This window comes from Tupaia chinensis, unplaced genomic scaffold (assembly GCF_000334495.1).
Source record: "Tupaia chinensis unplaced genomic scaffold, TupChi_1.0 Scaffold000674_2, whole genome shotgun sequence".
In the NCBI taxonomy this organism is placed as follows: Eukaryota; Metazoa; Chordata; class Mammalia; order Scandentia; family Tupaiidae; genus Tupaia; species Tupaia belangeri.
The window spans coordinates 926,552-942,509 of record NW_006160198.1 but is presented as its reverse complement, the minus strand read 5'-3'; the positions used below and the strand labels follow the sequence as shown (position 1 = coordinate 942,509).

Here is a 15,958-nt window from a genome sequence, read left to right as displayed (position 1 = left end):
AAAGCGTATGAAAATAAAGGCAATAGATTTGCTGAACAATTGTATGTTACCTATGAATGAAAGAGAAGGGACCAGCAGCTAGCGTAATGGCTATGTCGCTGGACTCCCATGTAGTCTACCACGATTCAAATCCCGGACCCGGCGGCTTAAACTCACACCGGGTGCATGTGCGTGCGTGCCCAAGATCCCGAGAGGAGAATGGAAGAGAAGGGATTGCGGCATGGCCATCCCCCTTGGGGGGTGAGTTCTCCCTTTCTATCTGTCTGTCTCTCTCTGTCTTTCCGGCAAGCCCACGCGCCCTATAGCGGAAAAACCTCTCCAAAAAAAAAAGAGTTGAGGAAAAAAAAACTAACATTGGTAACTGATAAAAACGAAACTACTATTTTCTGAGACAAGATGCATTAAGGAAAGAAAACAGAACAGATGTCGTGTTTGTTTGTTTTCATCGTTTGTTTATTGGGGAGAGAAAGAAGAAAGAAAAAGATAAACACCTTTAGCATGGTCTCATACCTCAACCTTCCCCTGTCTCAACTTTCTAAGTCAACCAGGATCATGGGTATGCCCACATATCATGTACCAGGGAACTGAACCCACGTTTTTCCATATGGATCCAACATTGCTTGAGCAGAACATTACTCCTGCACAACCAAGTTGGCCGAGGGAGAAATAGGTTTTGAGGGGCAAAGAGTTTGGGAAGCTGCTATTACGAGGTACCAAAATCACATCCAGATGGAGATGTCCAGTAAGCAGTCATATATATGCACCTAGAGTTCAAGGAAGAGGCCTGATTTTATTATATGGAAATAAAATTGGAGATTATCAGATTATAGATGGTATTTAAGACCATGGAAGTAGGTCAGATCATCTAATGAAATAAGGGAAGAAGCCTTAGGATAGAGCCTTGGGAAGGGTCCAAGTTTAAAAATCAGACATAGAAAGCAGAACTCCTAAAGTGGCTGGGAAGGAGTTCAGAAGGTAGAAGAAAAACTAAGAGAGACTGATGCCCATGAGGGGGTAGGGCGGAGAAGGAGTATGATTCATTGATGAGCATGTGAGAAGAGCATGGGAATTAAGCTCTGCATTCCACAACACAGAGGAAGTCAGGGAATTTGACAAGAGCAGAGCAGTCTGAATCATTTGGGGAGAAATAACCCCTTGGTAGGTTTAAGAAAAAAATGGGATAGAACACAGACATTTGGTATATATGAAGGGAGGGGGATATACAATGCTTGTCTTTCAAAATCTGACTTCCTTTGCTTAGCATTAAATCTTCCATATTTATCTACTTTGTATCAAATGTGAGGGTCTCTTATTTTTTATGGCTGAGTAGTATTCCATAGTGACACAATTTTTCAATCCATTCATCTGTTTTTGGACATTTGGGTTGATTCCATGTCCTACCAATTATGAATAATGCTGCAATAAACATGGACATGCAAGTGTTTTTCAGACTTTGTGTTCTTCTATCCTTTGGGTAGATACTCAGAAGTGGAATTACTGGGTCATATGGTAGTTTTATTTGTAGGATCTTGAGGAACCTTCATATTGTTTTCCACAAAGGTTGTACTAATTTACATTCTCAACAGTGTAGAAGCTTTATCAGCACAGCTTTGTCAGCATTTATCATTCTCTATTTCTTCACTCTTAGCCATTCTGACTGGGATGATAGAGATTTAACAGACATTTAACAGACACACAAAAAAATGAAAAGGTATCTGTTAATAATAATGTATATGGTAATGTCTTTGACTAGACTGATACACACTGTATTTATGCTTGGAAAAACAATTTGTATACTGTACAGATGTACAGTGATAAAATGTAAACTTGAAAAAAAAATTGAATAAAGAAAGAAAAGGGAAAGGAATTATGGATAGTAACAATAGAAAAGTTTTGAGGAGTTTCATGGTAAAGAGAGTAAAGGGGAGTGGTTGGTTGATAAGGATGGGAAATGGAGAGTGATGTTTTCTTTCACTCATTAATTCTTATTTAAGGACATATAGCATGTTTATTATTGAACAGAGATGGAAAAAATGATGATACCACAGGCAGGAGAATAGCTAGAACTGTCTCTTTGGGAAAGCAAAAGAGGAAGTGATCTGGTGCACAATGGAGGGCTGACCTTGGATAGGAACCAGAAAGTTCATCCAACCTCCTGAGAATGGGTTGGTGAGAATTGAAGTTCTCGTCTAATGATTTTACTTTTCTTATTCACCTACGAAACAAAGTCTTCAGCTGAGATTGAACATAGGGAGATGGTATTAGAGTTGTGAGTACAGAGGATCCACAGAATAGTCCACCAAGAGGGTGGGCGAGTAAACAACAGGGACACTGGGTGGACCGCCAAACAGGACTAAGGGGCCACTTCATGCTGGATTTTGGATTCTCTGTTTAGTACAACCATTTCATTTTAATGAAATCATTAGTATGCATATTAATTTTTCTTTTAGAAACTTTACAACAAAGATTTAATCAATTAATTTTTATTTGTCTCAGTCAAAATTAATTATAGCATCTAGACACTGTGAGGTTATTCTATTTGTTTTATTTACTCATTTTATTTTGTTTTTATGGCAATTAATTATTTTAAGTCCTGGTTTTCTGGGTTAAATTTTATCATTTTTTTAAAACTTTATCCATTTTACTTTATGTTGACTATTTCTGCCAATTTTCCCATTATAAATGTTTACATGTACCTTTTATAAGAATAATGTTTATGTATGATTTTTATGAGAACATTGAGAATAATTTACCCCAGATGTTTCAGATCTGCTCTATTATCTTAATTCGTATCTTTTTTTTTTTCCTTAAGGTTTTTGCCATGGGCACATGCACTTGCCAGAGAGACAGTCAGTCAGTGAGAGGGAAAGTGAGAAATCACCACCTGGGGTGATGGCCACACTACAGTTCCTTCTCTTTCATTCTCCTACTGGGATTTTGGATGACTGGCATGAGTTTCAAGCTACCAGGTCCAGGACTCAAATTGCAGTCAGTCATGTGGGAGTCCAGAGCCTTAACCACCACACCATCTGCTGGTCCCTAGATTTGTATCTTAAATATTGCAAATTCCATTCCTCTCTGTTCTTTATTTTTTTAAAAAAATGTATTTTATGAGAGAGAGATTCAGAGAGAGAGACTGACTAACACCCTCAGTAGGATCTCACACCATAATCCCCCCCATCCCATGCATACACTGCTTCCAGCAAGTTAGGATCACGGGTACGCATTTATATGCATGTACAAGTCAACCCAGGAAAAGAACCCCAATCTTTCATATGGCTTCCAGCCTCACAGACTGTTGCACTACTGCTGCATCACTGCTGACCAATTCTTTCCCACTCTTGATCACTTTGGATGCCAACATACAGCAAGTGCTGGAGTCAAAATGCTCTTGTGAACAAAAAGGTGGCATTAAAACACTGTGCTTTGCAATTTATTCAGGTGGTTAGGAAAGAAAGTGAGAAGAAGGGAAGCATAGTTACAGTACAAGATTCTTCAGAGATCAGCACTAGCTTAATGTCTGTGCTCTTTAACTGAAATATTAAATCAAATGTAATAAAAGGAGAAGTATAACAATGCAAATGATATGTCCATATAGATGTGCATTTCTGTACTTCAAAATTCCCAATTCAGCATAAGAGTTTACCTTTCTCTTTCCTTGTGCTAAGGAAGAAAGTTCTTCTTCAGTTCCAGAAAGGTGAGCTTATTTAGTTTAGTCCAATCATGACGATGCATTCCCCTTGCTAGTGTTTAGTTTTGAAATGAACAAGTGGCCTATAGATCTGAGGAAGTCTGCCTTGGGTTAGAGGACTTCTGGAAGTAATTTTCCTACCTGATGCAAGAGACCACAAATTTGGAAAATCTTTCTCTATTGCTTTGTGAAAGATTTGTGTGAACAATTGATGTGTTGAACTGTAGCAGCCATGCTCAACCATAAATAAAAGCCAATACTCTAAGGATGGTAAGGCTGAAAGATGGAAAGACCCCAGATTCTTGGAGCTATTACAGCATTAACAAACTCTACAATTGCCTCACCTGTGTACTTCTAATTATATGAGATGCTAATAATAACACAGTAATGAAACTCTATAGTTTAAGCAACTTTTGGCTAGGCATTCTGCTATTTGCAACCCAAAACATTCTAATACCATCCTTGGAAAGAATTATTAGGAGGTTGTAAATTGGTGAGGATTGAACATGGACATGAATTGCACACCTTGCAGTCATTCCATGCCTGGAGGATTGGAAGGATTACATTTAGGCCATTAATTATTAACCCTTTATGCTTCATTGATTTCTGCACAGGCTTCACTGGGCAGCATTTATCATTTGCTCTTTAGCGTTCCTGTAGCACTTTGATCATTTACTAGAAGGGCACTTAGCACTTTTGATGATAGTTAATGTTTATGTTTCCTTTAATATTGTGAATTATTTGAGGACAAGTGCCATGCCTAACATTTGTATATCCCTAGGAACCAACAAATTGTCTGACATATAGAAAATTATCAACAAATATTTGCTATATTGGAAAATTACCTTCTTTCAAGTCTGGGCTGAGTGAACATAATGTAAAAAGCCCTTCTGCATCCAGCCTTGGAAAGAGGAGGGTGAACTGGTGAGATGAGGAAATTAGACCAGAGGAATCTCTGCAGATTAGCTCTTGTGAGAAGGAAATAGCCATGGGAGCAATAGCTATCCATCTAGTTATTTGAAGAGTTATCCTTATCTCCTCTTCTTCCCTCATTCTTCACATTCCTGTATTATTCAAAATATACCCTACATATTTGGGGGAAAATAATTTTTTTATACAGTTTATTGCTATGCTGCAAGGCCAGCTTCAAGCTCATGATTCTCCTGCCTCAGTCTCATGAGTCATTGAGATTACAGGTGCACACCACCACGCCCAGCCTTAAAGTTGGACTGGGGATTGAACCTGGATCCCAGCCTGTGGAGCACAGTATCTCAGCAGTATCTCGTGCCACTGTAGCCAGGCATTTTTCTTAAGCTTATTTCTATCTCTATTGCTACTACTCTTGTTCAACCTGCCATCCATCTTACATCTGAACAAACCACATGTTATAGTGCAGCTGCAACAACTACTCTCAACCATTATCCATATAGGAGTAAGAGAAATATTTAAAAATGTAAATAAGATTATGCTACATTCATGCTTATATCCTAGATGACACAAAACCATCCTTGGGATGAAAGAGAAACTTCTTTCTGTGTCCCTCAGTTTTCTCTATCCTACTTTATTTTTGTCATAGGCCTTATTACTATCCAAAATTATTTTTGCACTTGTCTACAAACTGCCTGTTTCATGGATTATAAATGTTATTGGGAGTAAGGTCCTCATCTATGCTGTTTAGTGTCCTCCACAGCCCCAACAACACCTAAGGAGCAAGGCGCATTTAATAACTGTTAGTGAGTTGACAAATATTGCCTCTAGTCATTATAAAATCTTAGCCCTGAAGGGGTTTCAAATCTCTTACTGAAAGAGTTTCTTGCCTGGAATAAAATAATAAAGAATTATAACAAAGAAATAACAGTCATCCATGAAACTCATGGACCCAAGTTTGAGCCAAGTGGGCTTCAAAGCAACTCAGGAAAGCAAAAGAGGATCCTAACCCCATGGAGTTGATATTAGGGCTATGGGGGGGGGCACTTAGTTAGCCAGGGAAGGGGTGACCACCTGATATTTACCTCCTCCTACTCTCTTTTTCTCACTTATACATTCTGGGCCACCATGACTCCCAGCGAATCAGGGAGGAAAAATCCCAGCTGTGTTAGCTCTGCCTTAAATTACCTCCTGTTGGGCCTTCATGTTGAATTATGTGACCTAGCTCATGTTGTCTACTTGAGTCTCTGGTGAAACAATGAAGAAATGTGCACATTAACGTGTGTAGTTAAATAAAGCAAATGGCTTATATTTAAGCTTTAACAGCTTCCTAGGAAGTTATAAATTTGGAGTAAGATATAAAACTTAAAATATAATGCTTGGCCAACAATAAAACAACTAACTCAGAAATTCTAATTTTATATTTCCAGTTTACTCTCAAATTGACAGACACACTCTCTTTTGGAGGTCATAATGGAATTACGAAGACTAAAGGTAAAAACATTTACAAGATATTGATTTATGACAATGAATAGTTAGCATCCTGCCATAAAACAATGATTAAACATTAACTTAGAAAATCTCCACCACGGCATTTCTTCAAGTCAGCTATTTATGTGGACCAGGAGATTCAGGGAAATCTAGCAGTCAAAAGATCAGGATTTCCCAGATCTAGTTCTTACTTGTAGGGCCCTAATTCTTTTTTTAAGAATTATTTTCATTTAACTTTATTTTCCTTCCTTTTTTTTTCTGTCTCTGTCCTTCTTTTTTTCTTTTTGCTTTAATTTGAGCAGAGAGGGACAGTGCGAGAGACAGATAGGGAAAGTGAGAAAGCAAGCTGCCAAGTCCAGGACTCAAACTGTAGTCAGCCATGTGGAGTCCAGCCCCCTTAACCACCACGCCACCTGCTGGCCCGTAAGGCCTTAACTTTCTATGTCTCAGTTTCTTGAGTGCAAAAAGTCACAATACTAATATGTCTCTCTATCATGGATTTTTTTAATGGAGATCAAATAAAACAATAACTTACATCAGAGACAAAGCAAGTATAATTTAGTGCAGGTAAGTAACTCTGGACCTACTCTTACTACTGATTCTACCAAATAAGACTATTGAGAAGCATAGACTGTCAGTCCTGGCCAGAACGTTCTTGCCTATGTACAGATTTACGTAGAGGCAGAGACCTGAGTAGTTAGTTTTTCTCAGAGCTATTAGCATATAGGAATTAGCACTCATGACATTGTAAGAAGCTGTAATAATTATGCTAATGGGCCAAGTTGATTTAATACTTGATCATAAGCTAACAGAATGACATGGAGTCTAACATTACTGAGTATCAGGTCTAGAGTAACATTGCCCAAGTGTGAATCCCAGATCCATGGAGCTTGGAGCAAGTTTCTTAACCTCCTTGGTGGTAGCTGGCCTCCAAGATGTTTTTCAGTGATTTTCACTCCTTGAATCTATGCCCTGTGTAGTGGCCACCTATGCTGTGACACATTGTCTGTGTGACCAATAGTATATAGCAGAAGTGATGGTATGTTTTCCACTTTCGAGGCTAGGTCAGAAGAGGCACTGCAGCTTCCTACTTCATTCCTCACTTGGATCCTTCAGAATGAAAGAAGGTTGCTAACATGGTTCCCTGAGAGGATCCACAGGGTGAGAAACTGAGGCCTCTACTAACAGCCATGTGAGTGAACTTGGAATTTGGATCTTCTAACCCCAGACAAGCTTTCAGCTGATATCTTGATTGCAGTCTCATGAGACACCTTGAGCCAGCAGCACCCAGCTAAGCCCTCCCCAAATTTCAGAAACTAAGAGAAAACAAATATATATTGTTTTAAGTTTCGGGGTAATTAATTATACAGTGATAGATGACTAGAGTACCCTCTCAAACTTTCTAAAAAGGTTCTGTACAATGGAGATGATAATAGTACCTCTTTCAAAGAGCTATTGTAAGGATTAAGTGAGAAATAAATCTAGATCTCAGCACAATTCCTGGTACACAGTGAATACACGTTGGGTACTATGATGTCTTTGTAGCCCTCTCTGCAAGCAAGGAGCTCCTGCATATTATTTACAGTCACATTCGCCATAGCCTCAGTGTTTTTCACATTTGTAAAACTTAAAGTACACTGAGCCAGTGTCAGTCATTCCCTTTATGTTGTCTTTTACTGACAATCAACTGGGCAAATGGTCTTTCCTTTCAGTTCTCTGACCCTTTTTGAAAAGAGAGGTAAAGATTTCGAAGATAGAGAAAGTTGAGGCACACCCTATGGCTAGGGAAACAAAAGCCAAGATAGTTGACCTAAAAAAGACCAAACCACTGACCTCAGGAGCACTCTACAAAGGTTGACAATAGTTAACTGAGCTAGCTGGAGTTAATCGGAGCCTTTACAGAGTGTACTGTTTAGAAACTGTCCTCTGAAATACACAAAGATTTCATTCACACACATTTCTGTGCTTTTAAACCTGGAATAGATCTTGGACTTCCTTAGGCAAACATAATAGATATCGTCTTTTCTCTCTGACGATTCCTGTCTGCTTCACATTTGAGTTTTCTAATCTTACGAATGGTTGTGTGAGCAGTCCAATCCCCTACGCACTGAAAGAAGGTACTGAAGAAATTTACTACTAAAGCAGTGAGAAGAACGAAAGAAGAAGAAGAAATATATCTTCTTAAAAAAAAAAAAAAAACGGACCAGCAGTTGGTGTAATGGCTATGTCGCTGGACTCCCATGTAGTAGACAAAAGGTTGAGTCCCAGACCCGGCAGCTTAAACTCATGCCGGGCGCATGTGCATGTGTGTGTACCCAAGATCCTGAGAGGAGAATGGAGGAGAAGGGATTGTGGTGTGGTCATCCCCCCCTGGGGATGATTTCTCACTTTCTGTCTCTCTGTCTCTCTGTCTCTCTCTGTCTTTCTAGTAAGCACATGTGGCCATAGGAGAAACCACTCAAAAAAAAAAAACCCAAAAAGTGACAATATTATTAAAGCTTTATCTCTCTCTCTCTGTCTTCCCACTCTAATTCTGGGTGTGTCTAGCTCTTCTAAAGTCAGCATTTCATATGGAAACACTTGACCTTCTCTTAAACCACTCTCAGGGGATGAGCTTGAGTTTGCTAATATTTTCCTCCTTCTTTTTGGCTATTTAGTTCTTTGATTTTTACATAATCTAGGTCTTTGTTGTTTGTTTGTTTTCCCCTTTGTTTTAAAGTTAATAAATTTAATTCTTCTATATGGTATGTGTGTGTGTGTGTGTGTGTGTGTGTGTGTGTGTGAGAGAGAGAGAGAGAGAGAGAGAGAGACAGCATCCCAATAGAGTCTCGATGCCACAGTCTAGCCCTAGCCTCAGCCAGTCCCAGATCATGGGCATGCATGTGCCCAGCCTACTTAGGGAGAGCTCTGACCTTGAACCGGGCTGTGGGTCAGCCTCACAGAGCATGGAGTTTAACTGCTATACTACCATCCAGTCCCTTTCATGTTGTTTTCCCATCAAATATTCCTTCCTTCCTCTCTTCCTTCTTTCCTTCCCTTCCCATTCTCTTCTCTTCTTCCTTCTTTGCATATATTTGATGTTGAACCTTGAGAGCCAATATAGATGGTATTTCTGGGTGGCGACTTTGATTCCTTGCTAACAGTGCTGTCCATTATCATGGCAAAGTCCAAGAATGGTATTTATGATGTAATAAAAATGCTGCACTCCTGAGCTTTCATTTATGTCCCTTTTGATAAGGCAGAAGTTGAAACAAATGACTTTCTTTTCCTCCTTAAACATACATATATGTACATAAAGAAATACATACAAAGAAATAAATAGAATGATAAACGAAAAAAAAAAAAGCTATCATGAAACCACCTTGCCCTGGTATCCAACACAGATCCTTAGTCACTCTTCCCCTTATATCTAAGCAGTTAACAAAGTTTAGTGATTTCTGAGTACCTCCGAATTCTGCTCTCTGCAATGGAGTGCCCTGGACCATTTCCCTTGCTACATCCTCCAGTCTTGCTCTATTTCAGCCCACCTTCCCACAGTTTTGCCCAATATTCCAGGTGTGCTCGATCCTCTGCAGTAGCTCTCCAGCATCTACAGGTTAAAATCAAACTGCACAAATCCTTCACATTTTCTGGAAAACCTTATCTCCAAAAGCTAATATTAACTTTGGGGGGCCAGCAGATGTCATGATGGTTCAGGCACTGGACTCTCACATGGCTGACCGTGGTTCAAGTCCCAGATCTGGCAGCTTGCTTTCTCATTTTCTCTTTGTCTCTCTCTGGTAAATGTGTGTGCCCTATAGCAAATTTAAAAATGTAGTAACAATAATAATAAATAAAATTAAATAATTCTTTTAAAAAAGAGAGAGAGAACATCCTTGGGATATTTTCCAATTTCATTTGAATGAAAGCTTTGTACCACTTAGGGGAAATGGCAAGACAGTCCCTCCCCCAGCCTGCACCCCACCCACCAAAACAAAATCCATGCAGTTAACTCCAGCAAGCACCATGGAAGGCAGTTGTGTGACACCCCCACACACCCACATGGCCATTTCACTGCGCACTTCAAGTTGGCTCAGTGAAGTAGTATGGTATCCTTTCTACATTTTCTAAATGAACGTTCCCGTAACCACAGTTGTAACCATACTTCCAGCGGTACGGGTGCTTCAGTGATATTTTAAAATGGGTATTTAGGCTACCTTTTTTTCTTTTCTAGGTTTTTGCCACAGAGTATATACACTTTTCAGAGAGAGACAGTGAGAAGGAAAATAAGAAATCACCACCCCCGCTCCCCAAAGGGGATGGCTGTGCCACAATCCCTTCTCCATTCTCCTCTTGGGATTTTGTGAATGCATGCACACATGTTTAACATTAATTTTCAAGCCTCCAGGCCTGGGATTTGAACTGCAGTTTGCCATGTGAGTCTAGCACCTTAATCACCATACTACCCACTGACCCCTATTCAGGTTACTTTTACACACACAAACACACACACACACACTTCCTGACTTATCATAATTCAACTTTCAATTGTTTGAATTTACAATGGGTTTAAGAATGTAACCCAATTGTAAGTCAAGGAGCATCTATATGTGTGCATATATATGAGTGTGCATGTATGTATGTGTGGGCGTGTATCTGAAATCATATAAGAGAACTTCAAAAAGTTTACTGAAAAAGGAACTAATATATGAGTTTATTTAGTGCAAAGATATTTTCTTAATTTTTTTTTCTTTTTCTTTTTGGAGAGGTTTTCGCTATAGGGCGCGTGCGCTCGCCAGACAGACAGAGAGAGACATAGAGACAGAAAGCGAAAAATCACCCCCCAGAGGGGATGGTCATGCCGCAATCCCTTCTCCTTCATTCTCCTCTCGGGATCCTGGGCACGCATGCACACGCGCCTGGCGTGAGTTTTAAGCTACTGGGTTCGGGACGCAAACTGCGGTCGACTACGTTGGAGTCCAGCGACATAGCCATTACACTAACTGCTGGTTCCCAGTGCAAAGATATTTTGAAATGTATTCATTGTTTTCTCATAATGCACATTCCCTATGAACTTTTCGAAGACCTCTTGTATTTGCATAGTCTCAGTGGACTATTCCTTGAGGTCAGGGACCTTTCTATTTATTAAATTTAATCTTTGTATTTGTGGCAAATAGCACAGTGCTTGGAAAATACTGTAAGTCATGCAAATATTTATTTGATTGCTTGAATGGTTCATCATCTTCCTAGAAGGCTTTTATGTGTTATTATTTATACAGAATAATGCCTTATGAAAATATTTATACTTCAACTGTTCACAATAAGTCAAACGTAAGAGGACTGACGTCTGTTATTTAATAGTCTAAAATGGTAGGAACGGCTAATTTCTGTAACTAAAAGTCATTAGGTTGGTCAACCTTTGACACTTTTGTCCTTGGCCCTGAAATTGCAGGGCAAACATGGTTCTGGCAGCCGCATGCACACGCGCCTGGCGTGAGTTTTAAGCTACTGGGTTCGGGACGCAAACTGCGGTCGACTACGTTGGAGTCCAGCGACATAGCCATTACACTAACTGCTGGTTCCCAGTGCAAAGATATTTTGAAATGTATTCATTGTTTTCTCATAATGCACATTCCCTATGAACTTTTCGAAGACCTCTTGTATTTGCATAGTCTCAGTGGACTATTCCTTGAGGTCAGGGACCTTTCTATTTATTAAATTTAATCTTTGTATTTGTGGCAAATAGCACAGTGCTTGGAAAATACTGTAAGTCATGCAAATATTTATTTGATTGCTTGAATGGTTCATCATCTTCCTAGAAGGCTTTTATGTGTTATTATTTATACAGAATAATGCCTTATGAAAATATTTATACTTCAACTGTTCACAATAAGTCAAACGTAAGAGGACTGACGTCTGTTATTTAATAGTCTAAAATGGTAGGAACGGCTAATTTCTGTAACTAAAAGTCATTAGGTTGGTCAACCTTTGACACTTTTGTCCTTGGCCCTGAAATTGCAGGGCAAACATGGTTCTGGCAGCTCTAAAAACAAATTCTCAACTGTCACTTTGATATTTGGAGAAGGCCCCTGAATAAGTAGGCACTAACTATATATTTCCTGAACGACTAAACCAACCAAAGAAAAAGCTCCAGTCAGCTGACTAAGAGTGTGTGATACTGAAATGAAAGTAAGTGTTGAAACAGAAAATAAGGCCAGAAGAGACTCCTCTGCTCACATCTAGCAGTCTGTATTCTATTATCTAAGTGTTCTCTATTAAGAGCTAGGATTAAACTGAAACATTCTGGAAGGTGACTTTACATGACTGAATCTACCAAAACCATTGATCCCGTCCCTCTCTGAATTTCATCCTGCATGTCAGCTTTATGGTTTAGCTCTGCAATACTCCGAAACTGGTCAAATAGTTACTTCTCTGCCTCTAGACCCTCCACGTGATGATTTCTCATAGTCCCTAAAGGAAAGCATGTTGGGATCCCTGTGTATCATCTTTTCTCAAAACTGTATTTTGAGGCTTGCTTTCTCATTTCCCCCTTCCTTTAAAGACATCCTTACTGCTGTATTTGGGATCTTTAAATATTGCCTTTTTTCCTTCGAAGATCACCAAAAAAGGGGGAAAAAACAATTGGTTTATAAAAATACATTTAAACTTAAAACTTCTAAAATTTCATAAAAATAAATACTAAGACTTCCCTGTAATTTCAAGAAGTTGCATTTGTTATACACAATACAACCTAGTGGCTGTAAGACTGATAGTCTAAACCCTGGAGACCTGGCAACATGAGTCTTGCTGCCACATATAAACCCCCACAATGCCAGGGAAGCCTTCTCAACCTACACCCTAGCACACTGGTCCAAGCCCCCAACAAAACCCTTGTTCCCCTTAGTGAGAGAAAACAAAGCCGGCCCGCATGGCTGTCTTATCTTTCCCAAGTGTTTGAAACATACCACCTTTGCTGAGTAGAACCGCGGGTACGGTGATGATGGTGACGAGGGCGGCAGCAGCCAGCAGTCCCAGGAGAACCTTCCACGGAGTCTGCAAGATGGTCAGGTTATGTCCAATTAGAGGGGAACTTTTGGCCCCAGTCTAAGTAAAAGGGTCAGGGCCTGGGGTGCACCAGGGGCAATAGGATTTGCGTTGGGAGAGGGTGAGGGCTGGGAGGGTTTGGTGTGTGCCAGCGGAGTTCGCTAGCAGGTGCCCTTGAACCTGTGGCCTCAGAGCAGGTTAGTGCTGTTTTCTCTACTCCTGCCACTCTGAAGCCAAGTGTGGGTTCGGGCTTGCGTTCTGTGCGTGGGTCTCTGGAAACTTCACGGCTTGGAGCCTGGTCCTAGCAGGGACCAGGACTCTGGGACGTTCCTTCACCTGTCAGAGGGTGGTCCTGCTACTCCTGCCTCCTGGGCGTCCCTAGTCCTTTCCCTTGGGTTTAGAGGCAGTTTGGGGAGAGTTTGGCAAAGAGGCACCTACAACTCGACTCTGAGGCTGGGGCAGTGCGAGGCGCGCTACTCACCTTCATGGTCGGCGCCTCCTAGGCTCTGAGTTTTCGCCGCTGGAATGCAGGCAGAAGTCACCGCCAACTGCCGAGACCGGCGTGCCGCTCAGCTGCTCGGGGCAGCGGCGTCACTCGCTGCGGGCAGTATCGGCCCCGAGTTAAACATTAGTGAGCGCTCGGTATAAAGGCGTCCCGGGCGGGCTGCTGCACTGCCGGCGCGGGAGAAGGCGAGCCGGACGCCGGGCGCTGGCATTCCGGCCGGGGGGCGCCCGCGAGGCGCCTCCCCTAAGGCAGAGCGGAGTGCAGGGGAGCAGCTCTGGACTGAGGGGTGTAAGGGGCCCCGGGAACTAGCTGCAGGTGGTGGAGTAGGGCGGGGGAGAATCCAGCGGGTAGAGCGGGCTCCGGACGACGAGAGCAGTTCCGAGCTCAGAAACGCGGAGGACAGTGGTTCACTTTAGTTGGGAGGGACGTTGGCGCTCAGGTCTTGCAACCTCGCGTCAGCAGGCGAGGGAACCAGGGCACAGAGAGGGCATGGGGTTTGGCAAACACACAGTTCACTGCTGGCAGCTGGAACTAAAACCCCAGGCCTGGTCTCTTGCCCAGTAAAAAGGTATGTTGCAGAGAAGTGGGTATCGAAAGGCGTCTGGACGACAGCAAAAGAGGTGGTGACTGTTCACTTTTGAATGACACTTAAAAACGTTGAGTATTCGGATTTGTCCTCCCCAGGGAATTTCCGGCTTGTCTTGCAGGCTTACCTAATAGTCATCAATATGCCAAAAATACTAACAATACTACTTATCTAACTTACTTTCCCCCAAAACCTAGCTTTAAGCACTTGACAAGGAGGAAGTTTAGGCACAGAAAGGTTAAGTAATTTAGCCAAGTCACACAGCTTGGAAATTATGAAGCCTCAATGAACAGTTCGTATTCTTAAACATGACTCCACTGGGCTTCTTATCCTTCCAACTTGTGAAGAGTTTTTAGAGCTGAGAGAAAGGTCAAGCGTGGAGTTTTGCTCCCGCAGTTCTCCATTATGCCCTGGATGGAGGATTGTTGATTCTTTCCCTCCCACAGGCCTCCCACCTAGCCCACTCACCTGCAAATATCTGAGTGGTTACAATGTGGCAGATTCTCTTATTGGTGCCAGACTTTCCACTCTTAACTGAACAGCTCCTGCACATGGCCACCGTCATCATCAGGCAGCACCCTGATCCAGAGTGTTATAGAGAGCAAGGATGTATACTTATTTGGTGTTGTCAACCTAAGAAGGAAGTCTGAGGCACAGTAACTGAGGCACAGTAACTGAGGCGGACGTTTATTTGAGCCAAGAGTTGAGGACCAAGAACACCCTGGTGACATAGATTCCAGTTGCTTAGAAAGTCACACTGAAATTACTGGCTAGAAGGTTACTTTGTATGACAAAGAGAAGGCCAAGAAGAAGGAGGTTTGCAAGAATTCACATGGTTCATTTAAAATAGAACAGATAATTGATTGGCGACATCACTATGTTGTGAATTTGGAGAATACTGCAATGAAGAAAGGGTGAGTTACCTTGTAACCATTTGCAGTGTCAGTTTGTTCACCATAAACTAAAACATGCCTTTTGGGCAATAACTCCCTTGGGTGTGGCATGTAACCAAGGCCTACGTTGCTCATGCCCCTCTTAGGCCAAATTATAGTAGACTTGGTATTCTTCAGACTGCTCTGAACTGCCTTCTTCCATGGGTTAAAATGTGCTGCTCCTTCCTCCCCGCCAAAGATATATTGAATCCTAATCCCAACACCTAAGATGTGAGCTTATTTAGAGGGTCTTTACAGAGGTAATCAAGTTAAAAGGAGATCATTATGGTGGTCCCTAATCCATTATGACTGATAATCTTTTTAAAAAAGGAACTTTAGACAAAACCGCACATAGAGGAAGACAATGTGAAGACACACAGGGCAAAGACAAGGAAGAAGAGAGGCTTGCAACAGTTCTTTTCTTGCCGGCCCCAGACAGAAAGGACTGATAACACCTTGATTTCATATTTCTAGTCTCTGAAGCTGTGAGATAGTGGATTTCTGTTGTTGAAGCCACTCAATCTGAAAACCGTTATGGCAGACCTAGCAAACTCTTACACTCCATTATACTCTCAGTCTTTACTAGGGTCCAGTAACAAGAGAGGTACATTTTTTAAATAATGAAGTTGTTGGCTATTATAGCCAGTTTCCAAGGCAGCCCTCAAAAGTTTGAGGTAATTTATTGTATAATCAGTAACTAACAAATTGATAAGGAGGATATGGTTTTGCTCTAAAATCCTTGACATCTCCTCTGTGACTTGATAGAGGTTCCCTTCAGTTATCTCTGGCTGCCACAGACAAGT

The 15,958-nt window shown here is 41.3% G+C and overlaps 1 protein-coding gene across 2 annotated transcripts in view; it reads right to left on the bottom strand.

Moving 5' to 3' along the window:
* The window catches only part of DPP4 (dipeptidyl peptidase 4), a 93,889-nt gene extending 79,906 nt beyond the window's left edge, over positions 1-13,983 (bottom strand). Inside the window, exons 1-2 of one of the 2 annotated variants that reach the window (XM_006160270.2) lie at positions 13,614-13,983; positions 13,054-13,141 (exon numbers count right to left, since the gene is read on the bottom strand). In XM_006160270.2, coding sequence (XP_006160332.1) covers positions 13,054-13,141; positions 13,614-13,619 — 94 coding nt within the window. In that variant the 5' untranslated portion in view covers positions 13,620-13,983. The remainder of the gene's footprint in view (positions 1-13,053; positions 13,142-13,613) is intronic. The other variant, XM_006160271.2, reaches the window with a different exon arrangement.
* Between the last annotated feature and the right edge of the window lie 1,975 nt (positions 13,984-15,958).